Source organism: Ascidiella aspersa, chromosome 4, assembly GCF_963924565.1.
Source record: "Ascidiella aspersa chromosome 4, kaAscAspe10.2, whole genome shotgun sequence".
Classification (NCBI taxonomy): domain Eukaryota; kingdom Metazoa; phylum Chordata; class Ascidiacea; order Phlebobranchia; family Ascidiidae; genus Ascidiella; species Ascidiella aspersa.
The window spans coordinates 11,961,344-11,983,163 of record NC_139450.1 but is presented as its reverse complement, the minus strand read 5'-3'; the positions used below and the strand labels follow the sequence as shown (position 1 = coordinate 11,983,163).

Below are 21,820 nucleotides of genomic sequence, written 5' to 3'. Positions count from 1 at the left end.
AGTGTAGCCGTCTCTTATATTCGGACCACTTATCTTCATTCAAGTTCATTCCCCACTTTTCTTAGGTACGTCCACAACCAAGACTGGGACAGCGCTTTGCGAGTGGCGATGGCTCACGACGCCGACTCAGTCAAAGACGTGCTCATCGGGCAAGGAAGGGTCGCATTTGATCAGAAGGTTTGTCCAGAATACATTTGACCTAAATCGTGCGCATTAAATTTGCTGAATGCGCTAGAATCACAATCAGTCATAGGCACCATAACCTTAACCGTTGTGTATATATACTTTGATGAACACTTTACTGTGGTTAAAGAGATCACCACAGTCTTCACATCATAAATAAATATTCTTTTTGAATATAACAATGACAATTTGGATTTTTTTTCTCGCAAGACCTTTATTTTGTAGTCTCGGGCTCGATTTTTTATTTTATTTTTTTACTCAAATCCAGAAATGCTGAGAAACAAAGGTAATGTTTTGTGTTACCATCAAAAATAAGAACTTGCAAGAAACTTTCGAATTTCGTCAGCCGAATAACGAGTTAGCTTCAATTAGGAAAATATAAATATAATGCATTATATAATCCCATATTCTGATGAAAACTCGAGTTTTGGCGAACGCACCGAAAAACGGCAACTTTAAGGGATTTGTCGATTCGTTTACCAATTTCTGTGCTTGCGGGCAGGAGTTCCAGCAGGCGGAGGGCTACCTGCTGCGGGCACAGAGGGCCGACCTGTGCGCCAAGTACTACAAGGAGGCGGGCATGTGGGCCGAGGCGCTGCGTATAGGCAACGAGTATCTGGCGCCAGGTAAGGCCAAGATACTGCAGCAAGAATACGACGCCGTCATCTCCGACGCTGGGCCCAGGTGGGTCGAGTCTGTTTTTAATACTAATTTTTCTCTTTTTATGTTGTAACCATACAAAGAATACCATACATTTTGGCACATTTGAGCTAGTTGTTCGATTTTTTTTGTTAAATAACTCTGCCATTTTTTACTGAATTTGGGCTGATGAGGAATCATTTTTTTCACTAATATTTACTCTTTTAAAATGCAATGTTTTTGTGTGTTTACTAAACGTCCACTAGTATAGCTTTCTAATACTGTTTTAAGTTAGAATTACAACACGATATATGTGCTGAACATTTGCTGAAAGATATATTTTTAATTATTACTTAGTTACTTGTTAGACTGTTTACCTACCATACCGCGTTAACGTATGTTTAATGTAAACAGTTTGTAACTTGCTCCCATGTTAGAATCCAAAAAGTGGCAGCGGTTAAGCCAAGGCCTCGGCCCGGGCCGTAATTATGGGCTTTACCATACCAGTGACGTTTGTTTTCACACGATCAACTTCAAAGACCACGCCAGCACAACACGCACACGCGAGTTTTCGGAAAAGGGGGTCGGCGATTTGGGGCCGCTTTATTGACAGTATAGAGATGTTCCCACACGTTCCCTGGGATGCCCTGTGTCACAATGCGCTGATTCAGTTTACGCTCGCGCCCTTGCCGGGAGCGGCCATGCGCGAAATGGAAAGAAATCCGCGGAATTTTTCCGCTGCTCGCGAAACGCGTTTTCGCTCACTTCAGGGGCATTATATTACATTTGGTAACCTGCTATGGATTGGCGTGTTATTAAAGCTGCAGTTACAATTGTAAACTGTCTTGCTACTTACTCTTCGCAAAAAGTGTTCTATAACTGTGTGATCTGACGTATTGGGTTTCAATGACGGATGTAGCAAAAACTGAACAAAAATGTTAAAATATTACTTTACGTCATTTTTCAAAAAATAGTTTCATAATTGACTAGTTAGGTTTAATTATAGATTCAAAAACTTAATATCATAAAATGCTAAATAAAATTGGTACACGCATAGGCAAAGTGACGAGCACACGATTAAGTTTTAGAGAGCCTATCACATTACTTCAAATGAGTTTTTTATCACAATTCTACCCCGTCGGAAAGTTTAGCATTCACAGTGCAATTACAAATATATATTTTTAGTGTCATTAACCATCCCCCTAAAAAAACAGCAAAAAAACTAGAAAAGAAACGTAAATTGGGACGGCTCGAAATAAGCCAATACCGGCACAAAAGAGTTTTATAAAATATTTTTCAGGCTAATGAAAAGTAGCCACGTATATAAGCTTCCCTAACGCTGACACCTTTGTTGTGCTCCGTGGACCCAACCAACTAACCTATAGCGTATTTCTCTCCACGCAGTGGCGTCGAAGGTCTGGTGAAGCAGGCCAGGGACTGGGAATCTCGTGGCGAGTACAGCCAGGCCATCGCCTGTTATTGCAAGGTGTCGTCGGACATGACACCAGACACCAGGTGAGACACATATCTTCCTTTCACACACACACGCAGTGCGCTTGTTTCCGTTGCCTGTCGTTGTGAATGGGCAACCAGAGACCCAGGGGTCCCCGTCCGGTGTTGCGCCTTTTGTGTTTTGCGTGTTTCGTCGCACGACGTACAACATAATTAATAAATATCTTATAGTTTTGTAAACTAATCTAGGCGATCCTTTCTCTGTAGATTTTTATGCTGGCCGATGAAATCTGCCTTGATTGACGCTGTTAAAGGTTTTACAGTTAACACTTTTACCGCTAGTTATATATGTTATTCCTTATAGCTATATAGAAATAACCATTGGCATAAAACTTTTTTTGTTGTTTGAGTTAGTGTTTTTATCCGTATTTCTTAAATCTGACTGCCATCGTTCCGGATTGACGATGCGCAGTGGGTTATTCGTCGTTATGCTCGTGCGGCATAATTTTTGCACCTACAGATTTTTCCTAAAGCGCCAAACGTGTATCGTGTCGTGCACATTAGGGTTAGATCGGCCCAACTATAACTCAAAATGCGCCTGGCAAAGGGTTAGGTCATGTTTGGAACGCCGATAACCTTTATTTTTATTGTCACGAACCTAATATTTCTTCATTAGCCTTAAATGCTCGTATTATAAAAATCAATGTAAAAAAGTCCGCAGTTTTAAAAAGAGTGGTGCTGAAATTTTGCTCTTAACTTATTTAACTACAGCAGCAAAATGTTGCAAGGCGAAAAGTTTTACTCAACACGTTTCGCCAACATTTGACTACTGTCGATGTCAACCCTTGAGATGCTAGCCACCGCAGTCATTATCCCAGCCGAGAAACGTTCGCCATTAGAATATGAGAAACGAGCGGCATGAGAATATACTGAACGTTCTAGCCCCAAACGTTTTCCCCCGCTCGTTTCCCGGTGCCCAATTTGGCGGCGCCAAACGCGAAGCCGCTAATAACGGGCACTTGTGCGCGACAGGATGCTGGACAAGTGCTGGTCGAAGGCTGCTGATCTCGCGCTCAAGTTCCTCAACAGCGACAAGGCGACGGCCGTTGTGGAGCTGCTCGGACCAAAGCTCAAGCGCATACAGAAGCACGAGCAGGTCACCTGTTTGTTGTTTCATTCGTGTATCGTTTGTAAGTTTGTGTTTTTTGGGGGCAACCGATCGCCGGGTTGTTCGTTTGCCGGTGGACCAGCAGTTAACCTCGATTTGATTCCTTGGGCCTTTGTAGATTCTTTTTGGCAAATTCATAAATAAAATTGGTGTCTAACTTAAGCTAATACTTAACTTTTAGCAAATACTTTGTGTTTAGCCCTCTCCTTTTTCGAAAGTTCTCAATCCGTAATCAATCCATTTCCTGGTTAACTGAAGTGTGGTCTTTATTTCTGGTCAAACCCTTAATATAAGTAAAGGTTCAACGATATTTATTACCATCAATTCCTCCATATTTTGGACAAGAGAAGTTGTCAACCAAGTTACTGAGCTCCTTAGTTGATAAATGTTTACATTGGTCAATTTAGGGGTTATTAAATTGTTAGCCTCCATTTGGATCAGTAGGATTTAAAGGCTATAGGTTACCTAGAAAATACCAATAAACCACCGGTTGAAAAGTACAGCGTCACTAGTCTGCTTTCTCCCCTCTTTCCCTATGGTCATGCTAATTTCTAGAAAACTAGATCACTAATAGTCTGTCCATTATACAGGCGGCAGAGCTGTACGTACAGGTGGACATGATTCAGGAGGCGGCCGACGCCTTTATGGAGTCAGGCGACTTCCAGAAGGCCAAGGCCGTGTGCCGCGACTACGCTCCGCATCTGGAGCAGTACGTCGACCAGAAGTACAAGAAGCACCTCAAGCACCACGGCGATACCAAAGGGGTGTGTTACTGCGTGCACTGGCGTTCTTTTTAAATGAAATGAAATGCTGATGTTGCTGCTGAACGCGAATAATTATATTAAGAATAAAGTTGGCGTAGTTGATTATTTTGCCAGTTTCTAATTCGTCAAAACCTAGATAAATAACTTTATGCATAACAAGCGCCCAAAATTGGGCAACGAACATAGAATTGAACTATTTTTAATCGTTATTAATTTTAAAACCTTAGTTGTCCACATAGCAGGATGGCAGATCTTTTGTTGGGGCTTAAGTGAGCAAATAAGTGAGCAGTGTGCCACATTTATTTTATCGAGAAATCGGCAATGTCCAATACAATATACATCGTTCAAAGACTAACAGACTGATTTCAATTGTTGAGTTTCCCCCAAAAAAACAAAAACAAAACATAACCACACTCAGTTCAAGTGTAAAAACCCTGTCACAATAAAAAAGGACAGATGCGATTGCGTAAGACAGGCGCTTTGTGACGACACAAATGCTCAACAGCGATGTCACAATTTGTCGCGCAGATGGCGTCGGTGGATGTGATCGCGGCGCTCGACATGTACGTGGAGCGCGGCCAGTGGGACAAGTGCATCCAGACCGCCGAGCCGCAGGTTAGTGCTATAGGAAGCAATTGTGACGTCACGGTAGCGATTGTTCGTCCACAGAGGGCCTCACTGGTGTTGTTGTTTTTCAAACGCAGGGCCACCAGGTCCTCCACAAGTACGTGGCCCAGTACGCCGCTCATTTGCTAAAGGACGACAACGTCTTGGAGGCACTGGACCTATACGTCCAACACGGTATACAAGTTGTTTTACACATTGGATTATATCATTGCACAATGAATGCTTTGGCTGTTTCTTTCAGGGTCGTCACAGTTGTTATTAAAGGGTAGTTAACATACCTACATCAAAATACCGACCTATATTTCCGTTGTACATTTATTCGCAGAGTTCGCAAAAATGTACTTTAGAGCCTTTTTATTTTATAGTTTAGCCAAATCTTGGCCCTTCATATATTTAACAAATACACACCAACAAAGCAATATATTGCGGGGTTGTTTGTTAAACATTAAACGCCAGACCTGCGTCTTCCCATTAACTCCCAAGTTGTTACTATGGTCAAAATCCTCAGTAAACAGTTTGGTCATTTAATAGGAAATCCTAAAAAGCATTTTTCTTCTGCGGTATTGCAGACGTTTAATGTAAGGCTCTATAACGACCGTTTTGGTGGAGGTTTAACGATAAAAACATTTCGAAAATATTTTTGTGCTAATTAGGTACGCCAGCCAACATCCAGAACTTCAACATCTACAAGCGAATCTGCAACGACCTGATTTCCTCGTCCGAGTGGGACAACTACAAGACTTGGGCCAATCTCAGGGACACCATGTTTGATTTGGTAAAACAATATAAGTTTTTTATCACAAGTTGCGGTATTTAAACTAAAGCACTTTGACTAGGCTCCGACCACTTCATTGAGATCGAACTGGCGTTATAATTTTGAACTAAATTTTGACTGCCAATCAGATGCATAACTTTAGTTAACTGTGCACTAAAGGCCTGAAAACGCGCACTGTCAATCCTCTGTTTCCCGCAGTTCTTCTACTGAACTTGTATGCACTTGTTTATAAAAAAAATCCACTGTCGACCTTTATTACGACTGCTCAGTTTGAAAAGTCCATAAAAACAAAATATTATGCTCTAACTTGCGACTATATTTGTCGAAAACAAATCTCTAAAAAAATGTTAGTTATAGTTTGAATTAACTGACGACTAGGCCAATTTTGTACTTTGCAGTAGCAGGGTGCGGTTTTTCCAGGTGCCCGACGGTATTAAGGAAAGTTTCAGTGGTCGGATAGCAGTTACGCGCCATAGGCGTAACCCGACACTTCTGCGTTAAGGGGTGTGTTTAAAGAGGGCTTAGCAACTTCGTCGAGTCGGTATTAAGGCGACGCCGGTAATCTAGTGCTTTAGGCCGCTCGACTTTTGTTTCCACCGCTTAGGTCAAGTCGATATTTCTATGTTTAATAAATCGGGTTTTCGTTTTGGCGTTTTTTCACATCGCAAACCCCGTATTACATTGTGGAACATTGGCACAAAATCAAACTTTAATTTGCTGAAGCAATCATATATTTTTCGGGAATTTCATTACATACACACATATGGCATACTTATTATATTGTGCTTAGAACATTTACAACAAATATAGGTTAGTAAAGGTATATTTTGAAGAGAAAGAAACTGGGTGATACATATTTCTGTCAATGTGTTTGGTGTGTTTTTTGCGGTTACATAACCTCTGACAGGCTGGCCACCTCTGGAATATGACAATCGTCGGTATCAGTTTTATTTCCGCTTTCATAAGGCTTCCAGAGAATGTTTTTTTTAACTTATGTTTGTGACGTCACACAGCTCCAGAACATGGAGCAGATGGAGCAAATGGAACACAAGAAATCGGGCGACTTCGACGAGTTCATGACCTTTCTGCTGGTGGCGCACTACTACGCGGTGAGGGCGGCCTGTATGGAGCAGCAGGGAATGGTGAGTTGCCGAGAATTTAATAAGTTATTTGGTTTCGATTTATTTGTCTACTCAAGCAAAAACTGTACTGTACTTGTACTGGATTTGTATCACTATCAACCTTACAAAAATTTAACCTTAACAAAATGAGGGCCGAATTTTTCCAGGGCCTAAAGCTTTAGCCTTAGTAGCCTAATGATTAATCCGGCATAGGCGACATGATGAAATGCGCGAAAAAACGAAAACGATTGGGGTATAGTTTAGAAAGCGAGGTTTGCAAAATTTAGGCTACAGCTATGCCCAAATACAGGTGTTTTGACTTTGTGTAAACCCGTCTAAAAATCAAAATATTCTAAATACGCCTAACCATGTTTTATAACGCCGCTCTCTGCGTTACCATTCAACCTTACATGATTGGCCTAACGTTAATAGATGCGTTTTATGTTTATGCGAATTGTGTTATTAAAATTTTGTTCCATAGTTTTGTCTTGCAATGTTGATCTGAGAGGCTAAAGACAAACCAAAATTTTCAGGGCGAACTTGTGGCAAAGACAAGCACCTCTCTTCTGCGTCATACCCTGGTCGTGCCGGCCGATAAGGCATTCTACGAGGCGGGACTCCACTGTCGGGAAATCAACAAACTCAACATGGCCTTCGTGTTTTGGAACAGGTCAGTTAAAGACGAAAAGCAGGAAATAAAAGCAGAGCCTTTCTCTTTCTCAATATTTTTTAATGTTTCTCCTTATGGGACTACTGCCAAGTAATAAAAGCTTCTACATAAAACGGAGCGGCTATAGTTGAAAGGGAAGCTGTATACCTAGCCAATTACGAAAGGCTTGGCAAATACCACCGTAATAAATTTATGCAAAAAATATAAAAAAGTGTTGGTTATTCTCAAAATGTTTATGGATCACCAACATGGCGCATAAATCCGTAGAACGTTTTTTAAGAAGAAAGGACACGTTAACAACTCTAAGCCCATATTAATATTACGTATCTTTATACCTGTATTTGTCTCATTTAAAAAAAGAAAACAAGTAAGACTGTTGACAAATTGTATTTAACTGTTGACAATCTTTTAGCACCCTACTCTGACCTGATAAGGCACGGTTGTGCGAAAGCTGGTCAATAATAATAATTTAATACAATTTGTCAACAGTGTCACTTGTTTCCAGTTATTATTACGTAATTTTCCATGCTTTTTCAGATACCTCGATTTGTCGGAGGCGATCGACGAAGGATCGCTGGACATGGTCGACAACTCCGACTTCCAGGAGACCGACATCCCGTTCGAAGTCCCGCTCCCGGAGAAACAGTTCCTCCACGTAAGAGACTTTTTTTACGGGCTTTTTGGTGATAACCCTATATCTGTATGGGTTGTCCACTGAAGGCAGGAGTCCTTGGAAATTTGTTTTCGAAGTTAAATTTGGGAGTTTAACCGTGCAAAACATTTCTGAATTGTGTCCTTTTTGCGCAAGATATGTAATTTATCACTGTAAATATGCCGAAAGTGCCCCGACTATATGTTACGCTTTTTCGCGATGTTATCTTCTGTGCGAACTTTCGGGCAATATTCGGCTTTAAAACGAGGAAATATGGCGATACACAAAAGTCAATGGTCGATAGCTGCCTGAAAGCTTTTCTATTATAATTTGTTTTCCTTGTGCTTTTTCCGCCTTTGTTTATTAAAAAAAATAGATTTTGGAGTAATTTTATGGGTTATATTTTTTGTGATAAGAAAGCCACAACTTAATTGTGAACATTTGTGAAGTATATTTATTTTTAAAGTAACATTAACGATTTGTTTTTACTTGGGATAAATTTCATTCAGCTTGCACCCATCTTAATTAACTGTGAAACATCAAAACAAACATATAGTTTTGCAATCATTAAAAAAAACGTTTTGTCGTCAGCAAACCTATTTCAGGCTAAAAGTCCTATTTAGCCATACCCATCCCGCCAAAACTGTCGCGATAACCACCCACGCCATCTCCATCTATATCCTATTTAAAAAACAAACAGGATAAAACGTTACTCGTCGGTTCCCTGGATCGCGTGATGGTCGGCGTTCACCCGAGACGCCGAGGCGATTCGACCTTACTTATCCGGTTATGAGTCAATGTCCTTTCGCCGCCTTAAGGGTGTTTCTTTCTCGTCCTCCTTAATCGCGAATAAAGCTTGGCGCGGCGCTGTTTCCGTCGTTTGATGGGTTAACCTCTTTAAAAAGAAAATCGTGAAAGCTTTTCAAAATATACGTGATTTGCGATGGAGGAGATGTGGCGCGCTAATGTGTGAAAAACATATTTATTTATCATAACGTATTTTACCTATGCATGGTGTGTTTTTAAGTTTAAATCAAAGAGGAATTGTATATCATGTATAATCAGTGCACGAAGATGTGCGCATAAAACGATCGATTTTACCTATTGCCACGACAGACTTGAAATTAACTTTTGTTAGTTTCGGACAAAATGTAACTCGGGATAAATAAACGAAAGAGGTAAAATTAACTTTTGTTAGTTATTTCTTTCCAAAAATATCAAACCCAGAATAAATCGCTGCGTTCGATCGCTTTGTCGATAAAATGTCGTTAAATAACTTTTTTAATTAATAAGCACGGGAAAGAAGTAATAATATGCTGCAACTTATAATAGGTATAGTCCTTCTTCGATGGTAAAGTTGGTGTGTTCTCAACAATCTCTGCGCAGTGTCGCTTACCATGACTTAAATCCTGACCTAAATGCGTTGTAAAATCGGTCAAGCAGGGTATCCTATCCGAACAGATATTATCGTTCACCCATATCCCTGTAACTTACTTTCTACACCTTTTCATGCAGGAGGCAGGCCGCGAGGACGTTCGCGACTGGGTGCTCGCCGTGTCGGTTGACCACAAGGTGGAGCAGGTGCTTCCGGTCGACGAGCGCGACACTTTCGAGGGCAACCTTCTGGCGCACAACACCGGCATGCGAGCCCTGCCCTGCGTCGTAACTGGTAAGTTGGACCGACCGGCCAACAACTAAAAGCAGGCTTCTGTCGGGCCAAACCGCCGGGCCAGTTTTTCGGTATATCTACAAGTTCTGTTGCTAATATTCCGCGCTGCTACGTGAACGTTTCCTTGTCTGGGCGATGCGCTGGCGTGGCGCTTGTGACAAGGAAATAGCGTAAGAAAAGCGCGTCCATCACCGATTTTCGATTGCCTTGGCATTATTTATGCATTCGTGGTGGAATTCTCTGGGTTTACGTACTCAACTTGTTACTTCATTGGTCTTGTCATTTTTGACCTAGCCACAGGGGTGGAAGATTTCAGGTAACGTTGGTACGTGGTTTAAATTTTGGGTGGAAGTTAATATACAGTAAACTAAACTTTGGCGATCAGTAGGGCGATTATTTTGACTTGGCAAAAAAAACAAATAAATAAATTGGTTCGTTGGGTATTTGGTAATTTTTTGCAATTATTTTTACCTTGTTTATTTTTTTGGTCAAAAAATAATCGCCCTAGTGATTAAGTGTTTTCGCTTGTCCTTCTGTGAAAGGCTTTAAAGGGCTTTTGAGGAGAAATACATTGTTTGAAGTTTTTCGTGTCTTAAACTTAAGTCCTCGTTATATTTAGTGTTCTGTTTTATATCCTAAACTCTGAGACTGACTTGACTTTAACCAATGTTCGTTAAAATACTGTATAAGGGCGTTATCAAAAACATGTTCTTTTAATGAGGAAAATGCAAAACAGCTTAAAAACGCATATTATAGATTTGCAATTTGTTCCGGAATTTTTAATACGTGGTCTGGCAATGTGATTATTAGGTTTTAGTGAAAAGTAGGGAGTAAGTCTTACTTGATGTGGGCGGTTTACTGGGGGTGGGGCTAGTTTAGTGCAGCCAACCGGATTGTTACTCACCCGCTCTATTGTCGTCCCTGATCGGGAACCGTTACGCTGCCTGCAAAAGAGCAAAGTCAAAAGTCACCGCGCGCCCTTGTCGTTTCAGTCAAGTAGAAAATGTATTAACCAACTTTCGTCGCAATGTCTGCTGCCAGTATAGGGGGTGTTTCCACATTGTTGTCTGCGCCGCCTGGCCACCTCACCTGTGTGAAGCTATACCGGCCTGGTATTTCGTTTGATTGGTTTCCTTGCTAACCTAAGACTGCCGCGGCTGTTCCTTTTGTTTGTCTCTTGTTTTTTTTCTGATCGACTCGCGAATTCTGGCTGGGTTGCCTGGTTTCAAACTTGTTCGCCATTATGTGGCCGTAAATGACATCGATACCATTGTCGAATGGTATTTCGGTAGATTACTTTATTAAAGGTTGTAAACACGATATTCGGAAGTGCTTTGTCTTGCTCTAACGTAATATGTTGTATTTTATTGCTTGAATACAACTGTCTATAAATGTTTTACCAAACAGCATAAAGTAACAAAACAGTTTAAAGTCGTTGACCAATTATGTAGTACGTGCTGTTAATTAATTTTTTTGTTCTAATTGCTCCACAATTTTACCAAGGTTTTTACGCAAAGTGTTTATCGAAGAGTGTTGCGAAAAATTTTATTTTTAAAAAACAGCTTGAAATGTCTATACAAAAAATGTCGTCGACTATGCATTATTATTGTAATGTAAAAAAAATTTACAATGTTAAATCCTAATATTGAAAAGTTTGATTTATAGAATATTGTTTTTTCTAAGGTTGTATTTTAGGTAAACAAATAATAATAAATGACTCAAAAAGCGAGAACATGTCTGATCTTCAATCGAAATAAGACCAATATTCTTCAAACACCCGTAAAATAAGCCTCGACTAGACGGCTGAAAAATATAAACATTGCAAGCCGAGGCCAAAATAATCGCTTTTTCGTCAAATAGAAGTGCCGCGGACAGTTGACGGATAATCTTATCGTGACAGTGAAAATAACCGATTGTGAAAGGAAACGTGACGAAATAAAAGCCCTTGTGGTTTTCTTATAAAGAAGCACTTCAGGCTATGCGTGGTGCGTATAGTTTTTAACCAAAATAATGGGAAGGTCAATTGTCATAAAAACATTTTTGGAATTGTTGGCTAAATAAGGACGCTAAAATAATTTTTTTTTAGCTTAGCACTTGTCGATCAATCTTAGAGACCCTTTAAGCGTACGTTCATCCCGAACTTTGACTTTTTGATGTTAAAGCCGTCGTCTCGTTTTTTTCCAATAAAGTATCTAATATTGGCGGTCAGCTAATTCGGCAACGTCAACAAAATTAAAGTGCCCTTCGCACAGCGGCAAAGAATAAAAAGTGCAGAAATAACGAGGCGGTATAGGACAAAAAAAATCTCAAACAATCACTCACTCTCTCTCCCCACTTCGGCTTGGTGGGTGAGTAAAGTGCGGAAACCGTTGCCGCCCTATTCGACATCGACCCCGGTGATTTGGGCCGATTTCGCGCGGCGCCCAGACCACCGGAGCGAAGGTTTCCCCCAATTAAAAACCCGACCGTAATCGGCAGGACGGGACGGTTAATTGCCAGGTTGCCGTCGCTTTTGCGGTGCGAGTATTAGCTACCGCCGATGACGGCTGTTGCCTTATTGACTGGGTTTTACTGGATAACATTGGCCGCTGGTGGACAAAGTGCGGGTTTCCGCGCTAAAATTGGTATGACCTGAATACGGCCGTCGACCACCATTTAAAGTGGTCGTATTTGACCTACTTGTTACCCTTTCTAGAAATTTTCATAAAAAACAAAATGTTTAAAACCCGACTTAACAGTTGTTGATTGGCCCGTTATACTGGAATGGAAATAACAAGAAGTACTTGCTTTCAAAAAACATTCCCGACCACAAAGACGTCAGTTTAGTTGTGAAAAAGCACAGTTTGTTAACGATGTTTTAACATTTACTGTTACTCACGGTGCAAACTTGTTAGTTCGAAAGTCAAATCGTTTTGACGCTTCTAGTTATTGCACAGCTGACCGACGCAGCCTCGCAGACAAAGGCGCAAGATTCTCGCTGTCCGCCAAACATTGGCGCATAAAGTTTCCGAGCGAAATTGAACTCCGACATACGAACCAACTGCGAACAGGAAGCAGCGCCCTGAATTCCTCGACTGCTGGCCCTGTTTCGTTCTTTGAAAAGCCTGATCCTGTTTTAGGTTTAAAGTGTACCTTAAACTTGACTCGTAGCGTTTCGTTACGACTTTTTGGCAACGTTTCGTTACTTTTTTGCATTCTAGGTATTGCAAAACGCGCTCGGGTTGTCAAAAGCTCTGTTCTAAAGTGACAATATTAGTCTATGCGTGTTTTATCATGCAAAATAGTTAAAAACCAACAATTAATGTCAATGGTGAGCTGATGCGCCTACAAATAAAAAAAAATATATCTCTAATAATTTTTGGTAATCAACTTTTAAACTGGAATTTATGAACCTTTTTGTTTCTCGATTATTCAGTAAGCAATTTTTTTCATCTATGGCAGTGGTTCTCAAAATATGGGTCGCGACCCAAATACCAAATATGGGTCGCGCAGGGTCAAAAAATGGGTCGCTCTATGGTGATTCAATCCTGCGCAAACGAACTTTTTTCATTTCATTTTTCAAGTATTTTCAATTCAATCATTACTCAATTATTGCATGATAAGCTTTTCACGTGGCTTCAAATCTGTAATCTGGATTATTGCATCATAAGTGGTTTTATGAACGTTTTGATGGCAGCCAGCTACAGTATAGCCACAGCCAACTAGAGTAGCTGCTAAGACTGGTGTAAGGTTTTAGTCCCCACAACAAGCCACGCTGATAACATAAAGGAAAAAATTCAGTTTCACCAATCACACTGAAATAAATCAAATCCAGTCCTTTTTCTTTAATTAATTTTAGAAAAAGGGTCCGTTTCCCGAAATTGGTAAAGTACTGCCGGATTAGAGAAGCTTTTTTGATCATTTCTTTGAAACTCTGCCCAAATGACGTAATCCGATAATCTTCCGGCCCAAAACCAACAGAGGAGGGATCGGTCTATTTTTAGCCTAAGCAGCAAGCGGCGCGTCCCAAAACAACGCTCGACCAACCCCGTATGTTGCGCGCTCAGGTTACCCGGTGCTACGCAACAAGGTCGACTTCAAGGCGGTGGAACGGGCGGCGAACCGTGACGACTGGCAGAAGCTGGCCATGGCGGCCAAGATGACGTCATCGTGGCCCCTGCAGGACGTCCTGAGGTTCCTGAGCGAGTTCACTGGCGGCACCGCTGTGGCCGGCGGCGCTTACAGGCCCTAAACGACCCTGTGTTTTTTCAGCTGGAGCCTATATTGTGCTGTTTGTTGTTTAGTGTGTTACTGTTTGTTGTTGTTCGCCACTGTGCTTTTAGTTGATTTTAAATTTTATAATATTAAAAGCTGCATATTCGGTACGTTTGAGGAACTGATTGGCATCCATTAAAAACTCGACTGAAATTTATAATTTCCATGTTCTAGGATTGTTTACGGTAAACACCTTAGCCTATTTTGCACACGAGGTTGGGTAGTTTCTCTTGATAACTTGGTGTGGACAAGCAGAACTCATCTTGCTTGAAAACTTTCCACTCGTTTATGTGTTCCACTGTGGGTTTAAAGTTAAACCCCGGAAATCATGCCCGGAGTTTGCGTCATTCGCTGTGCATCACTATTGCAATGCGAAACTATGACACCGATCTCAGTTCAACGCCCCCACACCTAATTTTTCACCGCGCTGGCTAACGACCCGAAAACTTCTCCCGGCAACCGCATGCGCCTTTTCCTGCTCTATACGTATTAACGACTGTTTGGTGTTTTCTTCGACCCTCGACATTCCTAAAAGCTGCGTCGGCCGTTATGCTGGTTCCCTGCAATTCCTGTGCGCGTTTTGCAACGTTCACCCTGTAAAAATGCTTAGTTTATTAAATAATACATTATATTAGTCTTTCGAAGTGTATTTTTTTATATTTGTTTTGGCATCGTTTAGCACGAGGATTAGGTGAAACAATATATCAAAATAAAAACGCCAAAAGCACAAATAAGCAAAACTTTTGCAAAATCTACGAAGAACGCAACTCAACTGAGTTCGTTGTCAAGTTAACTTCGAAATTCCAGCTGTCTTTCATCAACTTGACTTTGTACATTATTGGGTAGAAATAACATAAAAGTTATTTATTTACTTTGATGCCTAAAAACATCAATTTTGCACAGATGCCGATTACTTAATGGTAATCTCACCTCTGCCATACGTCCCGCTTTACATGGGACAGTCGCGTTTTTTGTCAGGGCGTTCCATATATAGTCAACGGAAATGTCCCGCTTTTTAGTTAGACAGCATTTTCCTTATACCAGTGTTTCCCTAACTTTTTTTCTCGCGTACCATTTTGTGCCTTTGTACAGTGTTCATGTACCACCTAAGTAACATCCGACTAGAATATTTTAAACTATAACTATTTTAGCATATAGATAAGAAAATTAGCATGTAGCTGTATGAAAGTTTAACAAACGTCATTCCAGAAAGACATAAAAGCCATAAATTAAACAGCTGGTCAATGCATACGAGCGACAATACTATACTGCTGCTATCAGTTCATGCATACTAAACCAGCTAACAATTAGGGTTTTATTATCTTGAACAAGATAAGTGTTACGTCATAAACGTGTGAAACCTCAAATTAAAGGTAACCAAAACGCAACATTACAAATTACCCAATCTTAAAGTTTTAAAAGTTGAAAGTTTTCGCAAATTTATACGTATGCTGAAGTTAGTCGCGTACCACCTAAAAGCCTCTCACGTACCACCGGTGGTACGCGTACCACAGTTTGGGAACCACTGCCTTATACGGATGTTAGATTGTTGTGAACGGTATTTTGCTAAACTTAAATGAGAGTGATAACTAATGTAGCCAAATACTATACGTTTTTCATTTCCTTACGTTAAATGTGAATGTAATTGTAAGTCACTATAATGTACGATTGGCCCTGTGATAGGTTGACTGTTAGCGCATTATATAGTTAAGTATAGGCTATGCTGGTAAAAAATAAATCGAACAACGACCTCTCGAAGAAAGTAGCCTTCTACCCAAAAGTGGTACACGATTACGTAAATTCGCAAATAATTAAACGTAGTTTCTATAAAATTCAATATATAGTTTATGCTGGTGAATAACTAACTTCTTAGCACGATTGTTGCAATCAAGATAATTCTAGATAAAATTCATTTTTTCGTATGAAATAATGTCTCCCAAACAAAATTGGTTAAGGCGTATTTCGTCGCAAATTATATTTGACTTTTTAATTCTCCGTAAACAATTAGAATACATTTAATTCTATTTTGGATCGAAAATGTGACTGCAAACAACATGTTTTATGACGTCATGCTACGACGATTATTGTGACGTCATACTTGAATGACCACAAAAAATGCTGAATCTGGTAACCGTTTAAAAGCGTCCCGATTTTTAACCCTACTCATGGATGATATGAATATAATCAACCGACTAAAGGTTCGACCTTCTTTGTATCGAAAACGAAATAGGGATTTATTACACGATAAGCGATCTACATTAGTTCGCCGCGTCCAAATTTTCTTTGACGTTATTTAGCACAAAATCCCGCAGGCCGCTTCTCGCAGTTATGTAAGCCATAAAAACAATCGTTGCTATCGGGCAAATTGCCACCTCGCAGGCTGCTTGCACAAAATAGTGCGAACGTTTGTTCCTTTGTTTGTGAGCGCGTTAAAAGTTGCGGCTCCAGCCAGGAGGGCCAACACCGCTTGTTACGTCACCTATTCACCAAGGGCGGTTGTTCGCTGAATTTGACCCAGTTCCCGCGCGCCCACGCAGCGGACAGCGGGCTGGACATACAGCCTTGTTTCAACGGCGTTTTGCTTGGAAATCGCACCTTTCGCTTACGCTATCAGCAAACATTTAACATTAACAGTCGGGAAAATCCCGTTAAATTGACGCTAAAAAGAAGAATTGGTCTTTCAATGGAGAAAATGTGTTTCTGCTTTTCTCCGCGTCTGCGTAGGCGTATTTCAATTCAACGCGCCGTTTCCTATTCTTACAATTTTTTCTCCTTGGCATTCATGAGGACTTGTAGAAATCCGTTTTGATTTGCAACAAACTTTTTGATGATCACGGTTTAATGTTGATATATCAGAATCGACTTAATATATCTTTAATCGCGGTAAATGTGATTCGAAGTTTAATGAACAGATCTCCCAAAAGTGCAGGATATGGGAAAAAAATGTAGAAATAAACACTTGTTAATGTAGAACAGAATAAAAGAGTTTTATTTATTTAAGTTAGATAACGATTTGCCAATTCCTTGGCCTACACCGCAACTGTTGTTCAACATTTTTCTTCACAATATAGTTTTTGCCTATAATAAATTAATTCTAGTTTGCTCTCACTGTTAACACTGCGTTGTACCTGTAAAAATCCTTTTTCAAAAATATAAGTGTGATGCCATCGATAAACAATAACAGCCGTGGCTCGTGATCTAACTCCATAAGCCTATTTCGATGCACCGTTAGATAAGCGCCAGGTTTGCAACCACAACACACCGCCGAGGTGGTAATTATTCTAATTGAATCGGAGTTGGGCTGCTTGGCGATTTCACATGGGTAAGTGCATCTAAGCCCTTCTAGGGGATGTGTCTATTAGGCGTACTACACATAACATCCTGTCCCACTAAAAGCAAGTCAATTAGCGGTGTGGAGCAATAAAGGGTTGGCGTGGATGTTTGTAAAGTCTCTGTGGTAATCGCACCAGTCTTAGCATTTTAAAGTCATGAGGAACCCACAAAGTTTTTTTCTTTATTTTAAGAAGTGGCCCCAAATCTCTTCGGGTGATTATCGTAACTGTTGGTTTGCGGGTTGCGTAAGGCGGTAGTTGGCGGTGGAACAGGATATCACGCCTGCGGACCGGGGGGCAGTAAGGTGACCTGGTCCCAGACTAAACGGGATGTTCATGTTCTTGCTTGTTTAACATAACATAACAATAAATATAATTAGAGTCGCTTCAAAGCTTTTTAAGATTTAAAATTGTGCTATTAAGATTTGGTTCAAATCTTTTAGTTTAGTTCGAACTACACTAGAGTTTAATGTAATTATTGTTCGAGTAAAATACGGATTATATTTAATATAAACCATGTAAAAACAGCGATCTTAGTTTTTTCTAAAGTGGTATTCTTCTATTATATTTTTAATTTAGGCGAATCGTGTAGCCTTGACACGCACAAAGTAGTGATGTCACACATCCAAAAATATCTTATAACGGCGTCAAACACAATAGGATTGTTCGCATCATTTCTTTCGATAAATGCCAGTCACGTTTAGAAAATTCGTTTCGCTATGGGCTAAATCCCGAACGTATAATTGAGCAAGAACATGCGGTTTTCAAACATGTATTACCCCTAGAACTTAACAGTTACGTAATAGCCTTACAAAAATGATAAGCGTGTATTTAAGCGGTGTTAAATAGCACAAAATGGTGCAGCAAGTATAACCTAATGTAACGGCTTACAGAGTTTGTTTAGATTAACGTATATTACCAGGAAAAGGCAAACTCTAATTTTAAGTTATCAATAGAAAATGAGCATCATGCTCATAACGACTTTCAGTTCCTTTTAATTACTTCGTGATATTTCTTTACTGGGTTTTTTCCAGAGACACCAAACCATGGCCGCTTTGGTAAAAAACGCCCTGATCGTCCGTGTGATAACTTTTTGATCGCGACACTAACCGGTTAGATTTCGCACCAGTGTGCCAACCAATTAACGACCGCGTAGTCGTTTGCTCGCGTTAGCAAAGCGACAATTCCGCCGAGAAGATGCGAAAACGAACTGCAAACGAACCCCAGGGGGAATTCACGCAGAGTCGTGGATGTTTGACGCGAGATTCAAGATCGAATTTGGGCTGGTGAAACGATACGTGGCCAGAGGTGGTCTCAGTTGACGTACATATGACGCGTCGGAGAACCAAGTGAGGCGCAGTTTTAATTTTGATATAGGCCACACGAAAACAAAAGAACTTCGCCGGGGCGCATTCGGACATTTTGTATGTGTAGTAGTTGTGTTGAAAGATTTTTGGATTCTCTAATATAATTTGATTCAAACAAACCTAATATTTTCATATAAATATTGCGAGGGTTGATAGTTTAGCGGCTACCTACCTTCTGGGTGCAAGTTTCAGCACATTTTAAAGTCAAAATAAAAAGTCGATCCATGTTTGATGCTATTCTAGGCATCGAGATAACACCTAGTCCTAGATTATTGCTTTGGAATGTCCGTGTTTTCTTTGAGTCACGTTTAACGAAATGCTGGCCTTATTATTAAGAGTTCCAACATTAGCTAAAAACAAAAGATTTAATAAATGAATAGACGTAGGGTTTTGCGAAAGAACGAAAAAACACCGGGCAACTAGAGACAGTGTTCAACATGAATTTAGGCGCCAAGCACTAAAAAGCGTAATTGGGAAATCGGCTAATCAAGCAACAACACGAGACGCGACAACTTTCCCGTCTTGCCGGGAACCGCTGTTTTTGTTTCCAGCGCCTTTACCTTTATAAGACGAAATACTTCCTTATACGTCGCACCGACCTGCTATGGTTTCCTACGTTTTCTTGCAGCCGGGGTTTGAGTTCTCGCCCAACAACAGCCCTTGTCCATTGAAGCTGTTTCTCCATTTTAAGTAGATGTGGACCGCCGGGCATTGGCCGTATGAACACAATCGTCGTCGAAAGCGTATGTATTAGCTGACTAAGAAGCAAAATACGACTAAATGTTGCCCTTTTGCTTTTTAGGCCAGGTTTTCGTGCTTCGATTTTCCAACGCTAGACAGCGCAGCGCATACCTCGAGAGAAAATGCGTCAGGTATGATCTTGAGAGTGGCCCGGAGAGAAAAAAGGGCAGAGTAGGCACCGAAGCGCATCGGCGCAAGCGGCCAGTGTAGACACTCCCCGCTTCCTACGCGACTGGTTTGGAAAAGGCAGGACAATACCTGGAGCGAGAAGGCAATTGTGCTGTCAGTTTAGTTCAGCAGTGAGCGCGCGTTTGTGTTTCAGTTGTTTACTAGCTCTCTTCAGATCAGCTGTGCCCAGTTTGTTTCTGCCTGCGGTTAACTTTTTGTCTGTGCCTTGTAATCTAGCAAGAATCTTGTTTCTGATTCAGATCGGACGAAGGAGAGACTGGTTGGCAGCGGGTTTTAACTCAAGTAAAGCGCAATTTGTATCCCCGAGCCCGCCTGATTCCTGTGGTTTGTAAAGGTTCGCGAAGATTTTGCCGGCAATAGGGGCGAGCGAGCGTACATAGAATCGCGTGCTGCTGCTTTGATAGCGAGAAACATGATTTGCCATCTCCGAATGTTCGACGCCCTGCTGGTGGGCCTAGTGACATTGTGCGCGTCCGCAACGGCCAGAATGAACATGTGCTATACGGCCGACCACCGGCCGCAAAGGTGCCTGCCGCCGTTTGTAAACGCGGCCTACGGCAGAACTGTGGTTGCCAGCAACACCTGCGGTACACCTCCCGAGGAATATTGCCTGCAGACCGGCGTCACCGGCGTCACAAAGTCCTGCCACATGTGCAACAACGCCGTGCGCGACAAGCGACACGACGTCGCATATTTGACGGATTTAAACAACGAGCAGGAAGGCACCTGGTGGCAGTCACAAACGATGCTGCACAACGTACAATATCCCACCATGGTCAACATCACACTCAACTTAAGTGAGTATTTTACATTTACATTATGTCGTGTTACAACGTGACTGTCTAAGTGCTGTACAATTGCACTAGGCAAAGACTCGGTTAGGTGCGCTGGTTTTGTGTACAATATGTGCTTATGTTTGCTTTGGCCCCGGTACCCGGCCAAACAAATATCCCCATTAGGCGGTGCACGTACAAAGGACGATATTTACACTCTATACGTAAGCGGGCTTATTTTATAACCCCACCAAAGTCTTAATTATGTCAAGTATGTCGACGTATGGGGCGTCAGACATTGTGCAACAGTTGAATTACCTCGGCACTTCAAATGTAATCATGTCATGAAATTGTACTATAGCCAAAAACGCGGATAATTGTATCACATGTTGTAATAATCAAGTAGAACAAAGTCCTAGTTTCCCAACTCTTGTTTTTTGGGGGTTTGCGGCTGGATAAGCAGATAGGTTTCACAACGGTCGAGATATTAAGCGCCTTTGTTCGGCGTACCCAGCGGTGATTTTACCCGGTCGCGTGGTGTAATAAAGGCCAATTGTCTGCAGCCCGATCGCAACACAAGAAAGCAATTTCTCGCGTCTCGATCTTGAATGGCCGCTAGCGCACCGCCGATTCCTATACAGAGGCTGCAGCCGGTCGACCTAGTTAACTGCTGCTGTTACTGCCGTTGCTGGCACCTCACTTCGCGCCCAATTTGTTTTACGTTTCCAACAAAGGCAACTGATTCCAATATATCCATCGATTGGCGAACTATTGCTGCCCTACGACATCCTGCTTTTGCTGTTTCATTTGCCAAATTTACCCCAGACGATCATTAAACGACGCCAAGCTTTTTGGTGCAATGGAGAATTCGGTTTTACTGGCTTTTTCAAGCGCCAGAAACGCCACATTCAATTTAATTATAACCCATAACCGTAATTTCTTTGGAGTAATACTGCGTTTAGCGCTTCGCCAGTTTTAAAATATGTATACATGGGGTTCAGTTGTGTAATCACACAACTGGACATATATATTAACGGCTGCTCAGAAATAAAGCCTGTTCGTCAACGCGCAATATCGCAACACCTTGATCGTGACTTATTACAATCGCTAGGCAGTTTAAAACCAGGAAGCACGCCGTCTAGAAACACGCGGAAACCGCCGATGTCAGAAATGCCCGAATGCAACATTTTTCGCGCTCGGCGCTAGATGCAGCTGCAGAAAAGGCGATCTGCCGCAATCAGTCACCTGTGTGGTGCTTTGAAATGAATAGAACGATTGTACGTACAAACCGCCTTTGCCATAATATTGCGAACGGCGTCGTACGCTGAGAACTGGTAAACCTACTGCAAACTACTTAAGCACAAGTGCGTTTAAGTCGGTTGGGCGATTAGCAATTAATGGCGACGGCGTAAGGTTAATTGTGGTTTTCATAGCGTCCAGAGTG

General features: G+C 41.3%; 2 protein-coding genes across 2 annotated transcripts in view; both read left to right on the top strand.

Moving 5' to 3' along the window:
* LOC146147890 (intraflagellar transport protein 172 homolog) overlaps nt 1–14,561 on the top strand; it is a 31,050-nt gene extending 16,489 nt beyond the window's left edge. The window contains exons 32-44 of the mRNA XM_083388363.1: nt 66–177; nt 686–867; nt 2,227–2,337; nt 3,307–3,430; nt 4,033–4,206; nt 4,735–4,821; nt 4,911–5,007; nt 5,487–5,608; nt 6,622–6,750; nt 7,263–7,399; nt 7,937–8,054; nt 9,567–9,720; nt 13,767–14,561. Coding sequence (XP_083244489.1) covers nt 66–177; nt 686–867; nt 2,227–2,337; nt 3,307–3,430; nt 4,033–4,206; nt 4,735–4,821; nt 4,911–5,007; nt 5,487–5,608; nt 6,622–6,750; nt 7,263–7,399; nt 7,937–8,054; nt 9,567–9,720; nt 13,767–13,951 — 1,732 coding nt within the window. The 3' untranslated portion in view covers nt 13,952–14,561. The remainder of the gene's footprint in view (nt 1–65; nt 178–685; nt 868–2,226; nt 2,338–3,306; nt 3,431–4,032; nt 4,207–4,734; nt 4,822–4,910; nt 5,008–5,486; nt 5,609–6,621; nt 6,751–7,262; nt 7,400–7,936; nt 8,055–9,566; nt 9,721–13,766) is intronic.
* A 5,098-nt stretch (nt 14,562–19,659) lies between these two features.
* The window catches only part of LOC146147889 (laminin subunit gamma-1-like), a 31,052-nt gene continuing 28,891 nt past the window's right edge, over nt 19,660–21,820 (top strand). The window contains exon 1 of the mRNA XM_083388632.1: nt 19,660–20,400. Coding sequence (XP_083244758.1) covers nt 20,016–20,400 — 385 coding nt within the window. The 5' untranslated portion in view covers nt 19,660–20,015. The remainder of the gene's footprint in view (nt 20,401–21,820) is intronic.